Here is a 24676-nt window from a genome sequence, read left to right on the forward strand (position 1 = left end):
CTGAACACTCAAACCTGGGCCCTCAGGGCTGTATTTCTGCCTGGGTGATTTTGCTCTCCTTTCCATTGGACCTGACCATGAGCATGTTCAGCAGGTAGAACCTGAGACACGGAAGTCTTTGCAGCCACTCTCCTGAGGAGAGAGAACTTCCTTGTGAGGTGGGATCATTTTGAATGTGTTTGCTTCTTGGTGGATAACAAAGGGCTGTTTTCACAATAGAACTCTTGCTGGGCTGTGTTTGGAGAGAACACAGACTAGAAAAGGATCATCATATTCTGGTTTCCCCTAATTTTCATTTTGGCTGTTCCTGATTCTAAATGTGACATTTCAGAATAGGTGTTCTTGGAAGTCTAGGATATGTTATTCAACTCAAACTTATTTAGCAGGAAACCAGTGTGGCTTTGTTTAAAAAGTATAGTTTTAGAAAGATAATTTGTGGATAACAGCCTCTAAAACAAATTATCCCTCTCAGTGTACCATCTTGAAACAGCATTTAAAACCATGAACAGCAGGAAACCATTCCAGATTCAAATCTGTGTGTATGCATGTGCATGTAGAAACATCTGTACATACATGTGGGCAAGTGATAATGAAAGTAGAAAGGACTGTGAGGAGGAGGAGGGAGAGGGAAGGAAGGAGAAAAAGGAGGATAATGGAATAGTGTGACATGAAAGTAAACAGAGGGAAGAAAAGAGACCAGCAAAAGCTGGGCAGGAGTGGTGTGGTTGGCAGTGGGGGAGGGGTGTGATTTAAAAAAAAAAACAAAAAACTTAATGGTATGTGTATTGAAAACCATAATGAAAACCATTTCTTTTTGTGCATTAACTTCTTTAAAAAAGTTTGGTGATTAAATTTTAATCTTTTAAAAATTATCAAAACATCTGCAAAAACTTTCAAATATTTTAGTTATTCTCATTCTAAGCAGAAAGACTCTGAACATGTCAAAATTTCTTTTTCATTGAATCTCCTTTTCATGGTAAGAAGACTTGATATTAGAAAATCTCAAGTTAGCTACAAAGTAGACTGCATTAATTGAAACACATAGCAACTCTGGGGACTTTCTTAAAACCTAGATTTCATGTTACCCTTCACTTTTAACTCTGATACATATTAAAAGGGCATTCTCTCTTGAAATTCCCCACTTAGCCCATTTAGTGGAAGGAAACAAGACACAGTGCTTTTGGTTTTCTTTACTGGGGAGACCACTAATCTAGTTTGCCCCTCTCACTTTACATGACCAAGAGGAAACTGAAACCTAGCTAAGTTTAAATGACTTGCCCTGGGACAGACAGCGGCTAGCTGGCTCCTCTTTGAACTGGGGACTTGGGTTTGCTGTAGATAACACAGCATTGTTAAGTGGTGGTGTCCTCCGCGCTTGCCATAGCCTTTGGTCACAGGTAATTCTCTGCCCCACTACATTGCAGTGGCATGCTGTGACATTCAGAACTGTAGAAACTCGGGAGAGGATCCAGTGGATTTCAGTCCCCAGTGGGCAGGTGGATGTGTGACAAGGGTGTCTTGTGAAAGTAAGAGCCCAGGTGGAAACACGACCGTGAACAAAAGCTCCTGAGATTTGGGAGGGTGTTAGCAGAGCTCTTTAGAGACAGTAGGAAATGTATGAGAAAAGAAAGAAATCAGTATAGGAACAAGTTTCTTCTGACATCAGCAGTTCTTGAAGAGCGTGCTTTTTGTTCATGTAAGAAAACCTTAGTTTCCTCCCAAGACCCTTTTAAGAAATATTTAAACCGGGGGGTGGTGGTGGCACACGCCTTTAATCCCAGCACTCGGGAGGCAGAGGCAGGTGGATCTCTGTGAGTTCAAGTCCAGCCTGGGACTACAGAGTGAGTTCTAGAAAAGGCACAAAGCTACACAGAGAAACCCTGTCTCAAAAAAAAAAAAAAAAAAAAAAAAAAAAGAGAAAAAAGAAAAAGAAAGAAAGAAAAATATATAAGAACAGCAAAATAAATAAAGAAGAAGGAAGAGGGGAAAGAGGAGGTTAGAAATCCTAGTTAGTTGTTGCTCAAGAAAATCTAAGCACTAAGGTGGAAATGGAGGAAATTTTTTATTTAGAAATGAAATGTCAATAATACTGTAGCCTTTGTGGCTATTAGAAGATTCTTCAAGGAAGTAAGTTAAAACCTTATTGAATTGTTTATCTGAGAAAACCACCTTTCATTTATGTAAAGTTAAAACTATTTTACAACCGTAGTTGTTTTTCTAAATCTATTTTTGAACACATATTGATACCCTGGATCTTACTGATTTAATATGCAGCACCTTTAAGGTGCTGTGCTCTGTTGTTTTCCCTGTGTGCTTTTTTTCTTGGGCTTCAAGTGTTCTTACCCAAGAAGATTACCTATTGTTTCTCTGAAAGTGCTCTCGCTGGGCACAGAAGGGACTGCTCAAATGAGGTTCTAATTCCTGTTTGCCCCTGGGCGGCTGCCAGCAGGAAGAAAGGCATGATGGGAGATAGTTTGGTTACCTTTCACAACAGGTGTCTTTGTCAGCGCACCTATTCAGATATCAGAGTGTGGAAGCACTGAGTCACTGCAGAAAGGAAAGTACAAAGCAATCGCTCAGGCTTTCACATCTAGAGAGCCGCTGCAAGATCAATCTCAAGTCTTCTGGCGCTAATGAATATATGAAGAGGTTCACAGTAGCTTTCAAATACTACTGAAAAGATAAAAAGAACGTTAAAAGGTAGGAACTGCCCAGATAATTTATGATGTCTTGAGTCCTGATTATCATTTATTTTTACTTGGCTAGTCATCTTTAAGATAAATATACTGGAAAATTCTTAATGAAAACAATGCTCTAAATACAAAGCTGCATTGTGTTTGGGGGTGGGAAATGAAGTAGAAATGCTTTACTGGCTCCTGTAAGGGTCAAACACAGCTTGAAACTGTTTTAATCATGAGAATTTATTTAAGATAAATTGCATTTTCTGTGTAAGTAAGCCTATTAGACTTGGTCGTTTCCTAGCCAGGGAAGTTTGCCCCTCTGTGAACAAGAGCTTCTAATACAGAATGCTTACAGAAGTTGCAGAACTTCCCTAGTCATATTTAAATGGCACAAGATACCAGTAATCATGCTAATCGATGGAAGATTAAAATTTTTAGGAAAAATAGACCCTACATTTCATTCTGAGTTTTATTTACCCAATTTCTCACAAGCCAGTCAATTTAGATAACATAATCCTGGTATTGGTGATGAAACTTAAAGACTCCACCACACAGCAGTATTTCTTTACTTTAAATAGCCATCACCAAACTGATGTCCAGTACTAACAAAAATACTTCTCAGTATTGTAGTGCCGTTAACAGTCGGCAGCTGCAGGAATCGGGTAGAGGGTTTTGGAGGAACTATACCTGTCTTTGTCCAGTATGTCATATATCTTGAGGCTTTAGGGAACTTTTCTTCTTGACACATAAAGCCTGTTTACTATCTCCAGCTGTCCTCCAAAAACCACTTGTAGTAACTAAAGAACAGATAGATAGTTTGTGACTGTCAGGGGGTTTGAGTAATTAAAAGAAACCTCTAACTTTAAATATAAAAAGAGGAAGAATATTTATTAAGGGGGAGAAAAACAGTTTATAAATGAGAGACCCTCATGTTTCTTCCAGAATTACATCAGATATCTGTATTTCTTTAGTGGGAAAAAGATAAATTATTATCAACTGCTATTATTGTCCCAAATGACTTGTTTCATTTTTATATTTTGGTATTTTTTTTTAACAGAAATACTCAGGGGAAAAGGATTCTTTATTCCCTCTTCAGACTTCAGGAGATAAATGTTAACTGCACCAAGAGTTCTATAAATTCTGAGAAATAATAATAGTCATCTTTTTATTTTCTAAGAATAAGGAAAAAAAAACACTGATTGCTTTAAGAAAAATCTACTTTTTTTTCATGAAGAATCTTCATATAAATAACAATGAAGTAAGAAGATGAAGTATTTGAAAATATTTTAATTACCAAGGACCTAACATAAACTTTTGTTTTGGGGGAGTTTCATATAGGATATTTCTAGTTAGGAAACTTCTCTTTGTCTTTTTTTTGAAGTTTGAAGATTTCCCAAACCCGAATTTCTCCATGTGCTGTGTTGAGAATGCAGAAGGTGTTTATGGTGTATACTTCCTGCATAGATAAGAGACCATCTCAAGTTTTCCACTAGTGGTGAATCTCTAGGCAAGCCAGTGGTAGCAGCTGCCTTTTCTTTTTTTCCTTCTCGCTTTTTCTCTCTGGATTTTGACACTCAGCCCCTGGATCTCAGGTGGGTGTGTGCACTGGCACTGAGCTGCCGTGGGAGTTTTTCCCTGGATAGTCTGGTCTGGAGCTGTAAGGAGCAGCAGCTGGCAAGATGATGGAAGAAATCTCCATTATGGTAGCCTATGACGCCCATGTGTTCAGCCAGCTGCATGATGAAGACTTCCTCACTAGCCTGGTGGCCATCAGCAAGCCCAGGTCCATGGTAGGTGGCTCCTTGCACACTACACTGGGGCTCCTCTTTCTGTCACATGATGGTCACATTCGATAGTGAGAGAGGGATAGGTTCCTGTGAAGTAAAGAGAAGCACCACTGTGTTACAGGCTACAGCAAGGTCTGCAGGCTTTCGGTGGTTTTGTTGAATAAATAAACACTGTTATATGTCAATGGTATGTTTTAAATATTACTGTAGTGAGGTTGAGAAGAATGCCAAATACCACTTTGCTTTGTGTCTTGTATGACTGTTAGGTGAAACTAGCTACAGTTTCATGCATTCCATCTAGTCACTTTAAAGTAGAACATTTCTTTCAATGAGCAATAGCATCTTTGTAAATTGAACTATCTAGAAATGAAATAGCTTTCAGGTTTTAAATTATCTCCAAGGAGAAGTAGAACAAATTGACTTTTTGGAGAAGTTTATTGTGATTTAATATTTGTAAGAAGTTTTTTTTTTAAATTTTTTATCTTTCTGTTTATTGTCTTAGTGTGTGCATTCTGGCTGATAGGAAAATATGTTCTTACAGTGTTTGCTGTTCGTCTTTTCAGTGGGCAGGGAGGCTCACACAGGGATTTGGGTCTCATAAGCAGATTCTCCTAACTGTGCCTGTGCCTGCCTTCTTCACTGTGTTTCACAATGCATGGCAGCAACAGGATGAAAAGTTAGCTAACAGTTCCAACTCACCAGTGTGAAAACCCACTTCTCTGTTTTAAGGCAAAGGAATACTAAAAGTACAACACAGCAGGTTGGTTGGTTGGTTGGTTTTTCCAAGTAGTAAATTACCATGAAAAAGACAATGGGTCAAATTCTGGATTGATTCGAAGGTACTTAAAGGTCTTATCAACCAGATGCAATGTTTCAACATTTTTTAGCTGCTGATCTGAGTAAAGTATTTAAAAAAATTAAGATAATGTAGGAAGAGGGAGGAATTGGCCACTGATTAGTCATTTAATGATATTAATGGGTTTAATTTTTGTAAGGCAATATGATTATTTTAAAATAGTAACAGACATAATTGAAGAATTATGAAAAATTTCTAGAGGACCCAGTAGAGGGATTGGTGTTATAGGAGAAAGCTGGCGTTGTTGATAATAGCATCTAGGTGAGAGTGCATAGAGCTTTCCTGGACTCTCCTTTTCCATCATGTTTTCTAGCTGCATCTTAAAAAGAAAGTGGATGAAAGCAAAAACAAAACCATAATATACTTTTTGGGGATGTTTACTAAGAGAATGATCATATATGTGTGTGTGTGTGTGTGTGTGTGTGTGTGTGTGTGTGTGTGTGTGTGTGTGTGTGTGTGTGTGTGTGTGTGTGTGTGTGTGTGTTTGTGTGTGTGTGTATATATATATATATATATATATATATATATATATATGTTCTATTTTTGTTTGTTTTTTGGGTTTTTTTTTGTTTTGTTTTTTTTGCAAGAGCTGAGGACCAAACCCAGGGCCTTGTGCTTGCTAGGCAAACGCTCTACCACTGAGCTAAATCTCCAACCCCCAATTTCTATTTTTTAATTTTCTTTTTAGATTATTTTATTTTATGTAAGTGTTCTGTCTGCATATATGACTGTATGCCATATATGTGCCTAGTGCTCAGGAAAGTCAGAAGAAGGCACCAGACTCCCTGGAACTAGAGTTATGGACAGCTGTGAGCAAACATGTGGGTGCTAGGAATCAAGCCTGGGTCCTCGGAAAAAGCAGCAAATGCTCTTAACCATTGAATCATCTCTCCAGCCCCACAATTCCTCTTTTTATAATTATATACATTTTTTGAACTTTATTGCCTACTTAAATATATATGCTGAGTCAAGATAAAGTCCTAGAGCCAGGCAGTGGTGGCACATACCTTTAATCTCAGCACTTGGGAGGCAGAGCCAGGCAGATCTCTGTGAGTTCAAGGCCAGCCAGGACAGACACCAAAACTACACAGAGAAACCCTGTCTCGAAACAACAACAACAACAACAACAACAACAACAACAACAACAACAACAAAAGACTCTTCAAAAACTTAAAGAGGTTCTCCAGACCAAAGGGGAGAAGAAACATAGCCAGATGTGGGCAGTGGGTGTAGCTCAGCCACAGAGTACCTACTGGTCATGTTAACCACCTTGGCTTTGATCCTTAGCACCACAAAGGCAAACAAGCAAACAGTCCAGCAGAGTGTAAGTGGAGAGGACAGAGGAGCTGAAGAGATAACAGCTCCTGAGTCATAGGGAGTATCATACTGCTCAACAAAACTGGACATTGTATTCATGTGTTTGGAGGGAGGGCAGGACATGCAGGGAGAGTAAAAATGGAAATGGGAATAACTGCATGACTGAATCTTAATGCACTTTTCGAGAATCACTTCCATGTGTAGGTAATTTATGGATATTTGATGTAGAATTTGGTCACTGATACAGAAAACGATATAAAAAGCATAGAATATTGCTTTCTATACCAAAATTTTAAATAAAAATTACATTTTACCAAAAAAAAGGGGGGGGGGGGGTGGGTAGGGATTTAGCTCAGTGGTAGAGCGTTTGCCTAGCAAGTGCAAGGCCCTGGGTTCAGTCCTCAGCTCTGGCAAAAAAAAAAAAAAAAAAAAAAAAAATTACATTTAACCAGACATGTTAGTACATGACTTTAACCCCAGTACTCTGGAGGCAGAGACAGGCTTCAGTGTAAGTTCAAGGCTAGCCTCATATACACAGGAGGTTCTGGTACTGCAGGGCTACACAGTGAGACCCCGTCTCAAAGATAAAAATTACGTTTAATTTCTTTTGTGTGTGGGGTGGGATGCATGTAAAGGTCAGAGGACCACTTTGGGAGCAACTTCTCCCCTGCTCCCTGTAGGCTCTGGCAATCTAACTCAGCTCATCGGATTTGGAGGCAAGTGACTTTACACTCTGAGCCATTTTGCCAGCCCTATACTAAACTTTTAAATAGTTTAGATGGTGAGGTACTTGTTATGTAACTTCCTGAAGACATTTAGATTCCTTTCTCAGATGTGTAATTTATGATAATATTTTGGAGGTAATGGCTGATTTTGGTTTGTGTGGAAAACCAAGAATAAAATTATTCTGGGATACACTGTTCACCATTTGATCTGGTTTACATTCCATTGGTTTGTTTGTTTGTTTGTTTGAACCTTCAAGATCATAGGAAAGAAGTCATTAGACTTTCTAGTATAAAGCACAGTGCCTCCAGTCTGAGTCACTGCTGCACTGGAGGAGGTGAGGCTCTTCCAGCGGGGCTGGCCTTTGAAAGAGACTGAGACACTCAGTACAGGATCAGGGCTTCCTCTGTGGTTGGATTTTGTTTCATAAGAGGAACTATGTTGATCCTTGAATGGAAAACACAGATTCTAAGGTATGGACACTGACCTTTTATTTAGAAGTGTGCATATGCAGGTGGAGGTCAGAAGGTAAGTTAAAATGGTCAGCTCTCTTCTTTCATTACGTGGGTCCCGAGGATCAAACACAAACTGTCAGGAGTTGGCAGCAGCAGGCACCTTCATCCACTGAGCCATCTTAATAAAAATATAAATAAATTGATATGTGGAATGAAAATTTGGAAGTTAACTGGTGTGTTCTTAGAGACAAAAACCATACCATTGCTACCTCTCATGTGTATACATACAAGTCTTAACTTAGCAGGGATGCTCACAGAAACACTTGAATAGAGTGGCCAGCCTCTTCTGCCTCTGCCTTTTAAAATTCTTTTGCAGGCTTTTCTTTTTTGATTCAGTTTTGCTGTATTGCCTGGTTGCCCTTGAACTCTTGGACTCAAGTAGGTTAGTTAGCCTCTCACTAGCTGGAACTGCCTAAGTGTACCACTGCTCTGTCCAGCCTCAGCAATTTATAACAGCCTAGTGTAAATGATGGGGAAAGCTACACCTGGCACACTTATTGTATTACAAGGAAGGCTTTGAATATACATTTAAATTCTAAGTGTACAATCTCATGTTCAAACAGTGAATAAGCCTAATAACTAATGCATACCTAGCAGGCACAACTATTTCAGGTTAACTGTCAATTTATATTCTGCTCAATTATTCCAACTTCCTAAATTATTGAGTGGCCATGAAAGGAATATTGCTTTCAGATCCATGTTAATAAGAGCTAATATGTAGAGTGGTTTAATGTTTTGTTTTTGGTTTTTGATTTTTTGTTGTTGATTTGTTTTGTTTTTGGTTTTTGGAGACAGAGTTTCTCTGTGTCATTTGGTGCCTGTCCTGAATCTTGCTCTGTAGACCAGGCTGGCCTTGAACTCACAGATCTGCCTGGCCCTGCCTCCTGAGTGCTGGGATTAAAGGCATGAGCCACCGCCTGGCTTAATGTTTGTTTTAATATAATGTTCTAGGCACAAATAGACTATCCACCCTTCAAAGTTCCCTTCCCCCAGTCTTTTAAGAGAGGGGACCAAAGTCCATATTTATGAGACTGCTGTTAGATTCTATAGGGGAACCAACAAGAGCAGTGACTCTCAACATGTCAGCTGTTTGCATGAAAATTCATAGCAGCAGCAGAATTACAGGTACAAAGTAGTGACAAAATAATGTTATGGTTGGGGGTCACCACAACATGAGGAACTGTATTAAAGGGTCACAGCATTAGGTTGAGAACCACTGACCTAGAGAATAATTGCCACCTTTGAGCAGTGAAGAAGAAGCCTCCAAAGGATGTGGAGGCAGACCACGTGGTTTGCTAGGCAAGGAAGGGCTAGTACCTTTGTGAACAAGGGGTAGCTTGTCTGAAAGGCTGGTGACTGCATAAGGTACTTTATTTTGAGGGAGGAAGATGGAGATGGAGCTCAAGATGCCCTGGAGCTCTCTGTGTTATCTAGGCTGATCTTGAACTTGCAGCAGTCCTCCCACTCCAACCTCCTGAGTGCTGGGATTACAGGTGTGAGCCACCTTAACTGACTTTGTTAAGGTACTTGAAGTTACATGATCTTTTGGGCTGAGGAGTTAACTTAGCCAGTAAAGGATCTGTTGTACAAGCAAGAGGACCTGAGTTCAGTCCCCAGCAATTATATAAAAAGGTAAGCATGATGGGATACACTTACAGTCCCAGCGCTGGGGGCAGATAAGAGGATCTTGTCTAATTGACAAGAGCCTAACTTGCAAGCTCCAGATACTAGTGAGAGACCTTGTCTCAAAAGACAAGTGGACCGCTCCTGTGGAACAACACCTGGGGTTGACATTGATCTCTGGACTTTATTTGAACCCTCATACAGGAGCGCACACACATAGTTAAAAAATTTTTTTGAAGTTACTTGGTAGCACAGGCCTTTAATCCCAGCAGTAGGGAGGCAGAGGCAGGTGGATCTCTGAATTTGAGACCAGCCTGGTCTATAGAGCGAGTTCTAGATTAGTCAGGGATACACAGAGTGACCCTGTCTCAGAAAGAAAGAAAGGAAGGAAGGAAGGGAGGAAGGAAGGAAGGAAGGAAGGAAGGGAGGGAGGAAGGAAGGAAGGGAAGGGAAGAAAGAAAGAAAGAAAGAAACAAACAAACAAACAAACAAGGGAGGGAGGGAGGGAGGGAGGGAAAATGAACAGTTACTGGATGTCAGTTCAAAATTTAGATCTGCTACTTACCAAGAATATACTGAATTTCTCTAAGCCTCAGTTTCCTTATGGGAGAGATGAGGAATATCCTCACTGGATTTCTGTGAAGATCAAAGAATACTTGTAAAGAACTCAGCACAGTGAGAGCTCTTACCAGTTACCCCTTTCTGGGAAATGATGTCTATTCTGAGTTTCTGAAGGAGGTCTAAAGTAGGAGTGAGCTGAGTACATGAGGTGCAGTGGGGAAGTAGAAGGAGAGGGTGCATATGATGGGGGAAGGGACTGTTGCTTTGCCCTGCTTGACTAGGGTATTGGTTCTACAGGAAAATTGAAGCTTTCTACCCTGAAGATTGCATAGAAAGTCTGATACTTGAACTCAGAATGGTTGGAAGGCAATGTGGAACCAATAGTGGGGAATATGTATGAGCTCTTGTCTGCTAAGTAGATAGGCTTACTTATATAGGCAATAAGGTGGCAAAAATGGGCAGACAAGGCCACATGGCCTGAGGTGGGAAATGCAAAGGGCGATAGAAAAATACAGGTGAAAATTGTTGACAAATATCTGGAGCATTGTTGACAGTGGCAGCATGAATTAGGAATTAGTCTACACTTGTTCACTAGTTCCTGCAGTGGATAGATAGTCATATTGACTACTTAGGAAGATATAATTGCTCCATATGAGAAGAGTAACTGGTTCAAATAGGTATAAATTACTACAAGATTATCATGTTGTTAGAATAGGAAAGTTAGATATTGTCCTAGTTTGCTTTCTATTGTTGTGATAAACACATGGCCAAAAGCAACTTGTGAAGAAAAGGTCTTATTTCAATTTACAGTAACATTCCATCATTGAGGAAAGCCAGGCAGAAGCTTAATGCAGAAACCTGCAGGCTAGAACTGAAGCAGAAGCCATGGAATAACTTTACTTACTGGCTTGTTTTCAAGGCCTTGCTCAGCCTGTTTTTTTATACTACCGGGACCACCTGCCCAGAAGTGGCTCTCTGCATAGTGGCTGGGGCCTTCCCTCCTCCATCGTTGATCAAGAATACGCTGCATACCTTGCCTACCAACCATTCTGATGGAGGCATTTTCTCAATTGAGATTCCCTCTTCCTTGGTGACCTAGCTTGTGTCATGGTGAAAAAACAAAAAAACAAAACAAAAAACTAACCAACACAGGTATCAAGAATATAAAAAGGAAAAGATGACCCATTTTGGCTTTACCACATCCCACATCTTGAAATTTAATATCATTCTGTCTCTGAAGAAGACTTGATTGACCAGTGGTTAACCTTGACCTTTAACAAAAGCCACTTAACCATGTAACACAGGCTATTCTATCTTGGCACTGGATAGATATTCTTAACTGCCAGTTACTAAAATAGTACAGGACCAGCAACGGAAGGGGCCTCTTTTGGGGAACTAAAGTTTCTCTGTTCTATAGATGGAAGATGAGGGTAAGCATTCAGCAGTTTCTTCTCCCTTAGTGGTTTGGCATATGGATTATATCAAGCAAGCCAAATTTTTTTTAAAAAGTCATAGTAATTCCATCTGCCAGGGATGAGAAAAATAATAAAAATCAATGCTGTTGCTTCTAAATCATCACTGAATAAACATCTCAAATATTGACTAGAATCAAACATTATAAAGCCAATTAAGGTTCTTCCATACTTAAAATTGTTTATTGAACATGCTCTATTCTTATTATCATTTAGCATATTCTTGACTTGGCACCTTTTATCAATTTCAAATTAGTCCAAGGAAACAAATCTTTCTTCATTTGATTTATCAATTTTGATGAATTAAGGTTCTTAGGATTCTAACAGTAGAATCCTGTATTATTTGAAATAAGAAAGGTAATTTATTGCATGGACACTAGGGTGTGTCCTTGAAATGCAAGGGCAAACTTTGAGCTAGGCAACAAGGCTTGGCCCAGTCTCATGCTAGCCATCATTCTGCATCTCTTGCCATCTATTTAACTTCTTCCTTTGCATCCACTTTATTTATTCTCTGTCCCTGGGTTTTCTAGCTTCCTCATTTCTGGGGCACAATACTGCTGTCATGCAGCACCTAGATTTATAATTCCGTCATAGACTGTGAGTAATGTTGCTGCCTTTGGCTCACAGATCTATGTACTTTGGGAGAGAAACCAATTCAGTAGCTTTAGGTAAATTGAGGTGATGCAGAACAGAACTCATGAATGCATGATTAGACATAGCAGTGTTATTCCCAATAGCTCCGATCTAGACACAACCCAAAGATCCATCATGTGGTGAATGTCTAAACACACAGTGGTATATCCATACAGTGGACTATAAATAACAATTATAAGAAAATGAAATAATGATACTTGCTATACTATAGATGAAATTGACAAGTATGAAACTAATAAAAGGATCCAGTTGCAAAGTACTAAATATTGGATGAATGCTGACATTGGACATGAGATTTTGAAAATAGCTAGTGAAGATATATGGTAGACTATTCTGTACATTTTGTATATATTTAAAATTCTTTATCATAATTTTTTAAAAGTTCCTAGTTACTTTTATTGATATTTCCACAACACGGACTCTATTTCAGCTTTTACCTGCCATTAATCATTTTGCTACATATGGCTTTCTTGGCTATTTTCTTTCTCCTTTTCCTTGATCTGGCCTGTAACATCCTCACAAGCACATACACAGAGTGTGCTGTGCTTCCGTCTCAGTAAAGGAGACATTCTTGCCCTGCCAGCTCACTTTCTTTTTCTCAACATTGGCTTCCCTCAGCTTCCTCTTTTACTGACTATCTACAACCCCTTAGTCCAGACAAGGCTAGCTTATAGTTTGGTTGTCTGTTTACATCTTGTTTAGGAGCCCTGCAGTTTTTCTTTGTGTTCCTGAAATGCATCCTACATAGTATCTTCTACATCTTAGCTTCCATGTAACCTTCCTTCCTGGGCACAATGAGACCAGGCTTTCTTTTTATATTTATATACTTTTTATATGTCTATACTTTGTAGGAGTGTAAATTTATTTATTTAATAGGATTTTGATTATTTTATTTTATTTTGATATAGAGTCTAACTGTATAGTCCTGGCTGAACAGGAACTCACTTTGTAGATCAGACTGGACTCAGACTCACAGAGATCTGTCCAGTTCTGCCTCCCAAGTGCTAGGAATAAAGATGCGCACCACCACACCCTGCTCTAATAGGATTTTATAGACATCTAGTTCACTGTGCACATATGAACAAATCTCATAGTTTTGATCCCTTCTCTCCCTGTGCTCAATTACCCTAACAATGTGTGGTAGGTGCTTTAGGTGACAATTCTTATTTATGTTTGATAACCACCAGAGAGAGTTGTCACAGATAAGATGGAGACTTCGGGAAGTTAAATAACTTTCTTCCAAGATCCCATAGGGAGGAGGAAGTAGCTGAGACTGGAGAACAGCCTGGCTTGTTACACTCCTGAGCCTCTGTAGACAACCCTAAACTTGCTTGCTTTCCTCTTGACCCTAAGTTAAGAACTTACACTTGACAGTGGGATTGGAATCAGGGAGGAAACAGAAACACTAGAGGTGTTATCTTCACTGCTATTTTCTTGGCTGGCTATGACTGTCACCTAGGGACGGTTTCTAGGGAGTGAACTGCCAACACCACTGAGATTGTCATTGAAAGGAATATTCCATAACTTTAAAACTAGCTGTCTTTCTGATATGGAGTGAATTAAAATAGGAATGGCAGACATTAAACGTGGAGTCAGAAGACATTGTTGGAAGTTACTGTGTAAAGACTGCTTGCCTGCAGGGCAAGATGATTTCCGTTAGGGAGTTTTCATTGGGAGTATCTTAATCTGCTTAGTCTGCAGCCAGATACCTTAGACTGGGTGAGGGTGACTTCCCTCAGTTCTAGAGTCTGAAAGTAAGGTCAGGGTGCTGGCCCTGTGGGACTCCCAAATGCGGACCCTCCTCCTGTTCACAGATGATTGTTTTCTTGTAGTTTAGCATGGCAGAGGGCACCAAAAGAACAAACCTGCTTATGATTCTTCCTGTGGAAGAATAACCACCCTCTCAGGACTTAATTATCTCCTAAAGGCCCCATGACCAAATCCTGTGAAGAATAGAATATCAGCATAGGAATTGGCGGGGCATATTTGGTCCACAGTGTACATTTTTAGGAAATTCCAGAGCAGTATGGGATAGACTGTCCTGAAGACTTAGGAACATGGATGAAGGGTTACTTACAGGAGTATGGGTGACCTGAAAACAGTTATCACCATGAAGTCTCACCCCATTATAGATGATGACCTCATGGAAGTTACATCATGGAATCCCTAAACTATCTCCTATTACAAAGGATCTATTATTTACTGTTTCAGATACTGAGAAATGGTCTTTATGTACTTATAAAAGAGATGAGGTGGCCGGGCGGTGGTGGAGCATGCCTTTAATCCCAGCACTCAGGAGGCAGAGGCAGGCAGATCTTTGTGAGTTCTAGGCCAGCCTGGTCTGCAGAGCGAGATCCAGGAAAGGTGCAAAGCTACACAGAGAAACCCTGTCTTGAAAAACCAAAAAAAAAAAAAAAAAGGATGAGGTTAATTTGTAAGTTAATTCCAAATACCCTCATAGAGGGATATGTTACAGGAATAGTTCATGTGAAATATGCAGTGCACTAATTTTTATTAATCTATTTCATAAGTTTGTACTCCCAGTGGGTGAAAGCACTCTAGGATTTTTATTGTTCTGCATTGACCACTGACATTTTTATTTAGTTTGTTCATCAAACATTCATTGATCTATTACTGTGTGCTAGCTACATTATGTTCTTGGCACAGAAGATCTAGGTATGCAAAACAGTGTGTGGTAACTATTGTGAATCTTAGAGTGGGAAAGGCAAGACACAAATATGAGCCAGTAATACTGTTTACCAGGCTTCACATTGAGTAGTGTCAGTAAGGGAGGGTCCTGCTTCTATCACCTGAGATCTGAACAACATCTATGGGAAAATTAGGAAAATGTACCTCAAGTAGGGGGAACTTGGAGATAGCCCTAGAAGTGGCAGAACCAGGAAGTCAGTGTGGTTAGAACATGAGTCAGGGGCAGTCTAGTAAGAAATGAAGTTGGGTAGGAAATAATAGGTCAGGCTGTAATGTAGCTGTGTAAACTAGATGGAGTAGTCAGGTTTTATTTCTTATATGACACACTGTATTTTACAATCGAATGACTCAGATTTTAGGGGTGGTTAACAGAAATTTAAAATTATGGTTAAATTATTAGAGAAGACAGTATTGTGTCAAAAAACTCACTGCAGAGCTCAAGCTCAATATCAAATTGCAGTATTAAAAGTCAGTGCAAGGATTGAATGCTGCCTTAGAAATAGGATTCTCAGCACAACAAAGATAACTCTGTAGCCCTGATTATAATGTCTACATTCAGATTTCTTTCTTTCTTTCTTTTTCTGGTTTTTCAGGACAGGGTTTCTCTGTGTAGCTTTGTGCCTTTCCTGGAACTCACTTGGTAGCCCAGGCTGGCCTCGAACTCACAAAGATCCGCCTGGCTCTGCCTCTGGAGTGCTGGGATTAAAGGTGTGTGCCACCACCACCCAGTTTACATTCAGATTTCTGACAGGCTGAAAATGTGGTAGAAGCCTGCTTTTATTTTTTAATTCTTTTTTTTTAAATTAAATAATCTGGGGCCTGGAGAGATGGTAAGTGCTAAGACGCTCAGCAGCTAAGAGCACTCCTACTCTTCCAGAGTGCGTATCTCAGCACTCATGTAGGGATGCCCCCAACAACCCTAGTTCCAGGGCACTGAACCCCTTCTCTGACCTCTGAGGGTAGCTGCTCGCACACAGCATATACTCACACAAGCAGCTGGAGTGGTCTGAATGAGCCCCCACAGGCTCGGGTATTTGAGTGCTTAGCCCAAATTGGTGGACCAGTTTAGAAGGATGAGGAGGTGTGGTCTTGTTGGAGGAGGGGTGTTGCTGAGGGCCCACACCTACTTTTGATATCATTGCCAGTTAGCTCTCTCTGCCTTCTGCTTGTTGATAAGGATGTCAGCTTTCAGCTGCAGCTCCAACATGGTGCCTGCTTGCTTGTTGCCATTTTTTCTACCATGATAGCCATGGACTCTAACCCTCTAAATGGTAAACAAAGGCCCCAATAAAATATTCCTTCTATAAGTTGCCTTGGTTATGGTGTCTCTTCATAGCAAGAGAAAATTAACTATGACACACATATATACATATAAAAAAACCAAATAAATATTTAAAATTAAGTTATTTCAAGTGGTGCATTAAAACAAAATGTGTGTATTTTGGGGGTATCATGCAATGTTTTGATACATATAAATGTTGTGGAATGCCTAAATTGATTAAACATATCTATTTCCTTAAGAATTTATCATTTCTTTGTGGTAAAGAACATTCAAAAGTCCTTTATTTTAGCTCTTAAGGTAAAACAAACAACTACAGAAACTTAAGTAGTCCAACTTTATCCTGAACTGTACATAGCAGAGTATGGATTTGAACTACTGATTCTCCTACATGCATATCCCAAGTACTGGGATTATAGTTCTGACCCAGCTTTTCTACCTTAAAAAATAAGTATAATATATTACTATTCTCTGTAATCACCATACTAAACAATAGCGCCCAGAATTTATTTTCCTAACTATAAACCAGTTGCCATTGATCAACTATTTCCCATTCTTCTCTACCCTGCTAGTCTCCCCAGTCTATGGTATGCTGTGGGATGTTCTGTATGTCAAATGTGTTGATCTGATTGGTTAAAAAAAAAATAAAATAAATGGTGCTGATTGGCCAGTAGCCAGGCAGGAAGGATAGGGTAGGCAGGACAAAGAGGAGGAGAATTCTGGAAAGTAAAGGCTGGGGGAGGGAGACACTGCGAGCCGCTGCCATGACAAGAAAGAGATAAGGTACTGGTAAGCCACGAGCCACATGGCAAAGTATAGATTAATAGAAATGGGCTAAATATAAGAGTAAGAGCTAGACAATGGTAGGCCTGAGCTAATGGCCAAGCAGTTTAAATAATATAAATGTCTGTGTGTTCAGTTTACAAGTGGGTTGTTGGACTAACAGGGCTTGGTGGCACCTGGAGAGAAGCTCTCCAACCACAGTGGTAACTAGTTCTGGCTGACCTGGAACTCACTATGTAAACCAGGCTGCCTTGACCTCACAGAGATACACCTGCCTCTGCCTCCCAAGTGCTGGTATTAAAGGCGTGCACTATTATCCCTGTAGAAAGTCAGGCTGGAAGGTGGTGGTGCACGCCTTTAATCCCAGAACTTGGGAGGCAGAGCCAGGCGGATCTCTGTGATTTCGAGGCAGTTTGGGCTACAGAGTGAGTTCCAGGACAGCCAAGGCTACACTGAGAAACCCTGTGTCGAAAAACCAAAAAAGAAAAAAAAAAGAAAGAAAGAAAGAAAGAAAGTCAGTGGTTTCAGATTCTCCCTGAGTGCAAACTGTGGCTGCTTTTATTTTGGCATAGTCTAGTTCCAGCTCTATTGACATAAATTACAGGATTTCTTTCCTCCTCCTCCTCTTTTTTTTTTTTTTTTGTTTGTTGTTGTTGTTTTGTTTTGTTAATGAGTGAATACATTCCTTTGGCATATAATCTACATTTTCTTTATCCATTTAGCTGTTGGTGGACACCTAGGTTGTTTTCATCCCTTAGCTCTCAGAACAGCTGTCTCTGGAGATGATTTGACCTTGAATATATATCCAGTATATAACCAGTAGTGGGAGTGCTGAATCATATAGGAGTTCTATTTTTATCTTTTGAAGAATTTTTATATTGTTTTCCACAGAGTCTATGCCAGCCTACATTCTACCAGCAGTAAGGGTTCTGTTTACTTAACATCTTCTTCAGTATTTGTTTCTGTATTTTCTTGTAATGGCCATTCTTCCCAAAGCAAGGTTGATATCTTATTGTGACTTTAATATCAACTTCCCTGATGATTTAATGATATTTAGTGTATTTTCATGTAACTGTTGTAGAACAGAACCTCTCACCCTACACAGTCAGGACTGTAGTTGCTTGGTCTAAAGCAGTGGTTCTCAACCTTCCTAATTTTGCCATCTTTTAATACAGTTCCTCATGTAGTGACCCCCCACCCCGCCTCCAAGCATAAAATTATTTTTTTATTTTATTTTATTTTTTGGTTTTTCGAGACAGGGTTTCTCTGTAGCTTTGGAACCTGTCCTGGACTAGCTCTTTAGACCAGGCTGGCCTCGAACTTACAGATCCACCTGCCTCTGCCTCCTGAGTGCTGGGATTACAGGCATGCGCCACCACCTTCTGGCCTAAAATTATTTTTGTTGCTACTTCATAATTGTAAATTTGCTACTGTTATTAATTGTAATGTAAATACTTTTGGAGATAGAGGTTGGGCAGAGGGGTTGCAACCCACAGGTTGAGAACCTGTGGTCTAAAGAAAAAGCTGAGCATAAAGTAGTACACTATATATATATATATATAGCCGGGGCAGGGGGATTCTTTACAGGGTTTCTCTGTGTTCTGGAACTCGCTTTGTAGGCCAAGCTGGCCTTGAACCCAGAGATCTGTCGCCTCTGTCTCCTGAGTGTGGGGATTAAAGGCCTGAGCCACCACCACCCAGCCATACTATCATTTTAATTAAAAAAAAAAAATATGTTAAATTTTGTCATAGGACCTAATAACTTTCCTTCTATAGAAATTCTGTGCTTTTTTATTTCTAGGTTTTTTGAGAGGGTCAGTAACTGTTTTGTATGTTTCAGTTCATATTTTTGTTTGTTTGTTTACTTGTTGAGGTAAGATCTTATGAAGCCCTGGCTGGCCTCAAACTTGTTTAGACTGCCTCAGAACTCCTGGTCCTTCTAGCGTACCTCCCAAGTGCTGGGATTGCAGGCGCGTGCCACCATCACCTGGCAACACAATTAATAAATTTGTGAAGCAATCTAATGGCCAAAGAATTTTAAAACCGTTTTACCTTTTGATGGTAGCATTTCTGCTATCAGATGTGACAGTACCTTTGTCTTTTCCCCTGCCTTTGTTGAGTCTTTACAAACTACTCAACATGCCTTTTATAGAAGTAATAATTCACTTCTGCTCGTGTCTTTATGTATAGACATAAATAGGTTTGGGAACAAATGTAGTTACCACTTATGAGAATGGCTTAATACCCTCAAGACTTTAGTACTTTCAGAGTACTAGATTTCCTTACCCAAGGAATGGAGAACATTAATCAAGTAAGAATATAGGGATCATTTTTTTTATTGCATGTGGCTTCAGAGTAGACAACCATCAATTACAGTGGTACATAACAATATGTGTGTCATTCCTTTGTGGATGGCTAGAGTTTGAGTAGCTGACCATGACTGAGAGCTGCTGGGCATTGCTGAATTTTATTGGCTCTGCTCTCATTGTATGATATGGACGAACTGGAAAGTTCATAGATACATCAATGGAAAACATTTGATGCCTCTTAAGTGGTTGGGCTTGCTGGTGGGGTAGCTCAGAGGCCCTGGGCTCCAGCCTCAATATCAGTTACTCATCAGTTAATCAAACCTAGACCTTGATCTAGCACACTGATTATTTTGGGTGCATGCTCCATTGACCAAAGCAAAGCAAAAGACTACTTCGAACATGATGTGCTCCACCATAGATGTTAGGGAAAGAAGGATACTGTTTGCAGATGCATGTATTTGTATATTGTACACACACACACACATCAACGTACATGTGTGTGTGTGTGTGTGTGTATGTGTGTGTGATCATTGACTGATCATGGTTTGGTTAACTGTATAAAACACCATTTTTTTCATCATTACACAGTTTGTATTCATAAAATTTGTGTTTCCATGTCATCAGAATATCATATGCACACATACACATATTCATTGGAAAATGTAATAAATTCTAATTGAAATACATTTTTACCAACACATTACTTTTTGGAAGGAATTTTTAATAATTACTAACATGACTAGATCTAATCATGGAATCACCAATACTGTTTCACATTAAACACCATTACTTCAACTATATATTTTAAAAATGATGTTTATTTTTTATATGAGTGCCTGAGTGTATGTATGTGTGCCATGAGCATGTAGGTTCTTACGAAGAACAGAAGAGAGCATCAGATTCCTAGGAACTAAAGTTAGAAGCGGTTGTTAGCTGACCTGTGTGAGTGTTAGGAACTGAATCTGTGTCCTCTACAAGAACAGCAAGTACTTGTAGTTACTGAACCATCTCTCCAGCCTTCAACTAAATTTTTATAATACTACCTGTTTGTATCCATGTAAAATATTATTAGATAATTTGTTCTGAATCATATGTGTTATTTGCATAATAGTAGGAAAGTTCCTTTTGGTTCAATCCTGTTAGTGTGTACTATGGCTCTTTAAAAAAAAATTGGAGATAGGGTCCAATGTAGCCCTGCATGGCCTTGACCTTGAACTCTGATCCTCTTGCCTTTACTTACAGCCAATACTGAGGTTATCAGTATGGAGCACCACATCAGGTTTATAAGGTGCTAGGGAAGAAACCCAGAGCTTTGTGCACATTAGGCAAGTATTCTACTAACTTCATATGAAGTTATGAAACGGGGGTCTTCTCAATGCAATAACTTGTAAATTGCTTTTAGAATCATTTTTAAAAAGCTTTTTTAATAATTTATTTTTTTGTGCATTGGTGTTTTGCCTGTGTGTATGTCTGTGTGAAGGTGTCACGTACCTTGGAACTAGAGTTACAGACAGTTGTGAGCTGCCATGTGGGTGCTGGGAATTTAACGCAGGTCCTGGAAGAGCAGTCCATCCTCTTAAGTGCTGAGCCATCTCTCCAGTCAATATGTGTTTGTGAAAACATAGCCCTAATAATAGTACTGATATATTGCTAAATTGTCTTAACTTCTATTTTATATTTATATATTTATTGTATGTCTCATCCCTCATCCCTTGTAGAATGTGTATCTTTTTATTTTGAGGTTTTTCATTGTATTTTTACTCCCATTCTCTTCACTCCCATTTCCTTTTCTTTTCTGACCCCTGAGTATCCCCCCCTTCTGCTTTTTTTAAAATCTAGATTCTGCATTTAGTGTGGGATGTTTGTCTTCCCAAGTCTGGTTTAATTCTTTTACCATGATGATACCCAGTTGCATCCATTTTCCTGTCATTTTTCCTGAAACTTGTAAGTGAATTGGCACTTGTCTTCCCTATTCCTTCCAAAAGTAATTATGAACAGAAATGGTGCCAATGAAGCTCTAGGGTACCAATGCTATTATTCCAGCCTGGTCTGTCTCTGTAGTCCAGGGCTTCTCAGTAGTTTTGGAGTCACAGAGTTCTTTGGCAGTCTCATTGAGTCTACCAGCCTTGAGCAGGAAAATACTTTTCAGTGTAGAAAGTATACAAGGCTACATAAGACAGTAATGATATTGGAATACACTGGTCAAGGCAAATAAGAACCACATTTCTGATACTGTAGCATGTGCTTCTTTATTAATATAGTAGATAGCAAGATATGCTAGTAAGTCTGATAACTGCTGCATGCCAAAAATGTAAAATATAAGCAGTATTTTTAGATGCATGCATTGCCTGTAGAGTGACTTAAAATATTTGTAGTACTTATTGGAGCACTTACAAATAATGCAGTAAATTCTTACCTACATTTATAACTGAAATCTGATAAATTCAATTAGAGGTTCAGAGAAATAGATTTTTTCCTATCTATCTTAGCTCAAGCATAGTGAATTCTCTCCATGTCTTAAGCACACATTCATGATGTGGTTTCTCTGAGTTTCTTTGGCAAATAATTCTTGGTGTGTGTGTGTGTGTGTGTGTGTGTGTGTGTGTGTGTGTGAGAGAGAGAGAGAGAGAGAGAGAGAGAGAGAGAGAGAGAGAGAGAGAGAGATTATTGTTAATCTCTCACTAACTCTTAACCTCTATAAGAGCAAAAGTTATGGTTGGTTTTATTTACCATTTTCCCTCTAGCCCAGCATTCTGAGCACTGGACACCATACATACTCAGTAAGTAATACTGGAAACCAATAATGAATCACGCAAGTATAATTATTGATCTATTGTGTGTTTGTGACAAATATATTCATCAGTATTTATGCACATAAGAAGTGGAAGTTAATTAATTTAGTTTTGCTGAGGATTGAACCCTAGGCCTTGTACTTTCTGTGCAAGCACTGTACTATTATACCTGCAAAATTATTTTTAAATAACTTTTTCTATTTTTCTATTCTTAAATCTATGTACCAAATTCTTATAAAACCCATTGTAGACTCACATTAGAGTGTAGCTGTGCGCTTAGTGCTTAGCTGTTTAATAGGCAATGCAGAGTTATTTGTATTACATATTTGCTTTGTGAGTGATTCATTTAAACGTCCTCCTATGTGGAATGTAGCACTGTGTTGAGCATTCAAAGACCTTCAAGCAAATAGCAGTGTGGTTGGGAAGCAGTGTAAGCAGCTGAGCTGATGATGTGAACAGTATTAGCTATGTAGGTGACACTGCCCATTTGCTCCTGTCATACTTGGTACCTTCAGGCACTCCCTGAAGTGGATATTCTTTCTGCCTTCTAAGTTATGTGCTGAAATTTATTTTCCATGTGGGTTGTTTTTTATTTCCCCACTCTGTCTAGAGTAGTTCCTGGCTCTGTCAGCAGGCAGTGTTTCTAGTGAATGAATAAAGAGATGATGGGGCTGTGTAGTAAAACCCTGTGCCAAATAAACAACATTTATTAAATTCATTAGACTAAATTGTTCTGCATCAAAGTTGCAGTATTGACTGTGTCTACCAGTAATGTCTCTCCATGCCTACTTTAGTTCTGAGCATTATTTATTTTTCACTTAAAATTTTTTTTTTTTGTTATTCAAGACAGGATTTCTCCTTGTAGCCCTAGCTGTCCTGGATGTTGTCAAACTCAGAGAGTCTCTGGATTAAAGGCATGCACCACTCGCCAGCCTTTTTTTTTTAAGAAAAAATTTAAAAGAACATTATTTTGAAGAAAAAAAATCAGGACTTGTCAGGATGTTGGGAAGAAAAGTATTCTAGACAGAAAGAATAGCATTTCCAGGAGCATGTGTGGGAATTTTAACATCTTCCAACTGCAGATGGGGAAGGCTAGAAAGAAGTAAGGAAGTGGGAATTAGTCATGAGAATTTTTCTGAGTCTAGCACTGAGTTAAGCTCACTTGAGACTGGCTTCAAAATCATGGCAGGCCTCTTATCTCAGCCTCCTGAGTGATGGGATCATAGGTGCAAGTCACTGTTGAAAACAATTATTTGTAAAGAGATAGTTGTGATTCTTTCTAGAAAGAAGAACTTTAAAATCCTGATCCATATGCCTCTATAAACCTTGATGTAGTTGGTCATGGAGGTCTATACAATGAGGGACTTGTCTTACATATGCAGATGCCTTTCAGAGACATAAAAGGATGGTTCCCTCTTAGTTGTCTTTAAGAACCTACTGCACACCCTTTGCAGGTTTCATTGTGTGTGCCTTTTGTTTTGGAAACACTTCCCCAGCAAAACACTTCCTAATCTGGACAACTTGGGATGCAGGGAAGGATGTGCAGTCTCATGGAGTTAGACTTTGTTGTTCAGACCTTTTCTGGAATAATCCTAGTATTGTTAACAGCCAAGGGCTCCACTTGCAGTCTGTTGGAACAGTTGGTGGCACATCCTTCACAAGGCTGTTCTTAGAGTGTAGGAGTTAAAAATATGTCCACAGCAGCAATGTCCTGGATGAACATATGCATCCTACTGTTAGAGAAGTGCATTGAGGTACCTGCCAGTCATTCTCTCTTACATTTTTATCCTAAGAATTGCATTGAGGGGAGGATTGGGGTGAAGCAAAAGTCTTTGGTGCACATTCTCAGCTATCTATTACTGTACTACTCTGAGGTAATAGATGGTGGCAGTTTTAATGATTTGAAATTCCATATATCTAAGGTGGTGTCAGAACTATACAGTATGTAGTAAATGTGAAGAATCAGGATAGCTCTTCTAAATAGCCGAAGTGTGACTTCCAAACTCTCTGGAGAGTGCTCCAGCTCAATAGTCACAATTACATTAATTCAGTTCCTTCAAAAGGATCATTTTTATCACTACTTTCTGAAAGGTGCAAATTGCTTTTGGACTTGAATATAGACTGCTCAGCTTCCTTCTTTTAAATAAATGTCTCACTTAAAGCATTAATATCACCTATAAATGTGTAGTACAAATTGTCATTGACTTGAACTCTTCAAAGATCTGAGCAATAATGTATAACCTTGAGAAGTAAGGTATAACTTGTCACTGAAGATTGGTACACGAGTACTAACTGCTTTAATGAGCAGCTTTCATGGTGATGAGAAGAGTGCATAGAGAATACGAGAGCGGGCTAGGACAGATCTGAATCTAATTTATTGATGACTGAGTTGGCTGAACTCTCTGAAGTTAATTTTCTCCTGAGACTTACCTTAGAGTGTATTCATCCACCTTCTTCCTGATTATTGTTAAGACTGAAGCTAGGGGCCTAGAGAAATGGGTCAGTGGGTAAAGGTGCTTGCCACCAAGCCTGATGGTCTGAATTTAATCCCATAATGGAAGCAGAGGACCAGTTTTCATGGGTTGTCCTCCTGTCAGAGTGCAGAGAGCATGTAC

The 24676-nt window shown here is 39.3% G+C and overlaps 1 protein-coding gene across 2 annotated transcripts in view; it reads left to right on the plus strand.

Moving 5' to 3' along the window:
• The window catches only part of Rabgap1l (RAB GTPase activating protein 1 like), a 560245-nt gene that overhangs the window by 457574 nt on the left and 77995 nt on the right, over positions 1-24676 (plus strand). The window contains exon 1 of one of the 2 annotated variants that reach the window (XM_036202999.1): positions 4187-4471. The exons of the other annotated variant lie outside the window; for it this stretch is intronic. Within the exon in view, the coding sequence (XP_036058892.1) occupies positions 4361-4471 (111 nt within the window). The 5' untranslated portion in view covers positions 4187-4360. Of the gene's footprint in view, positions 1-4186; positions 4472-24676 lie in introns of those variants that run through there. 2 annotated transcript variants of the gene reach the window in all.

This window comes from Onychomys torridus, chromosome 11, assembly GCF_903995425.1.
Source record: "Onychomys torridus chromosome 11, mOncTor1.1, whole genome shotgun sequence".
Taxonomy (NCBI): Eukaryota; Metazoa; Chordata; class Mammalia; order Rodentia; family Cricetidae; genus Onychomys; species Onychomys torridus.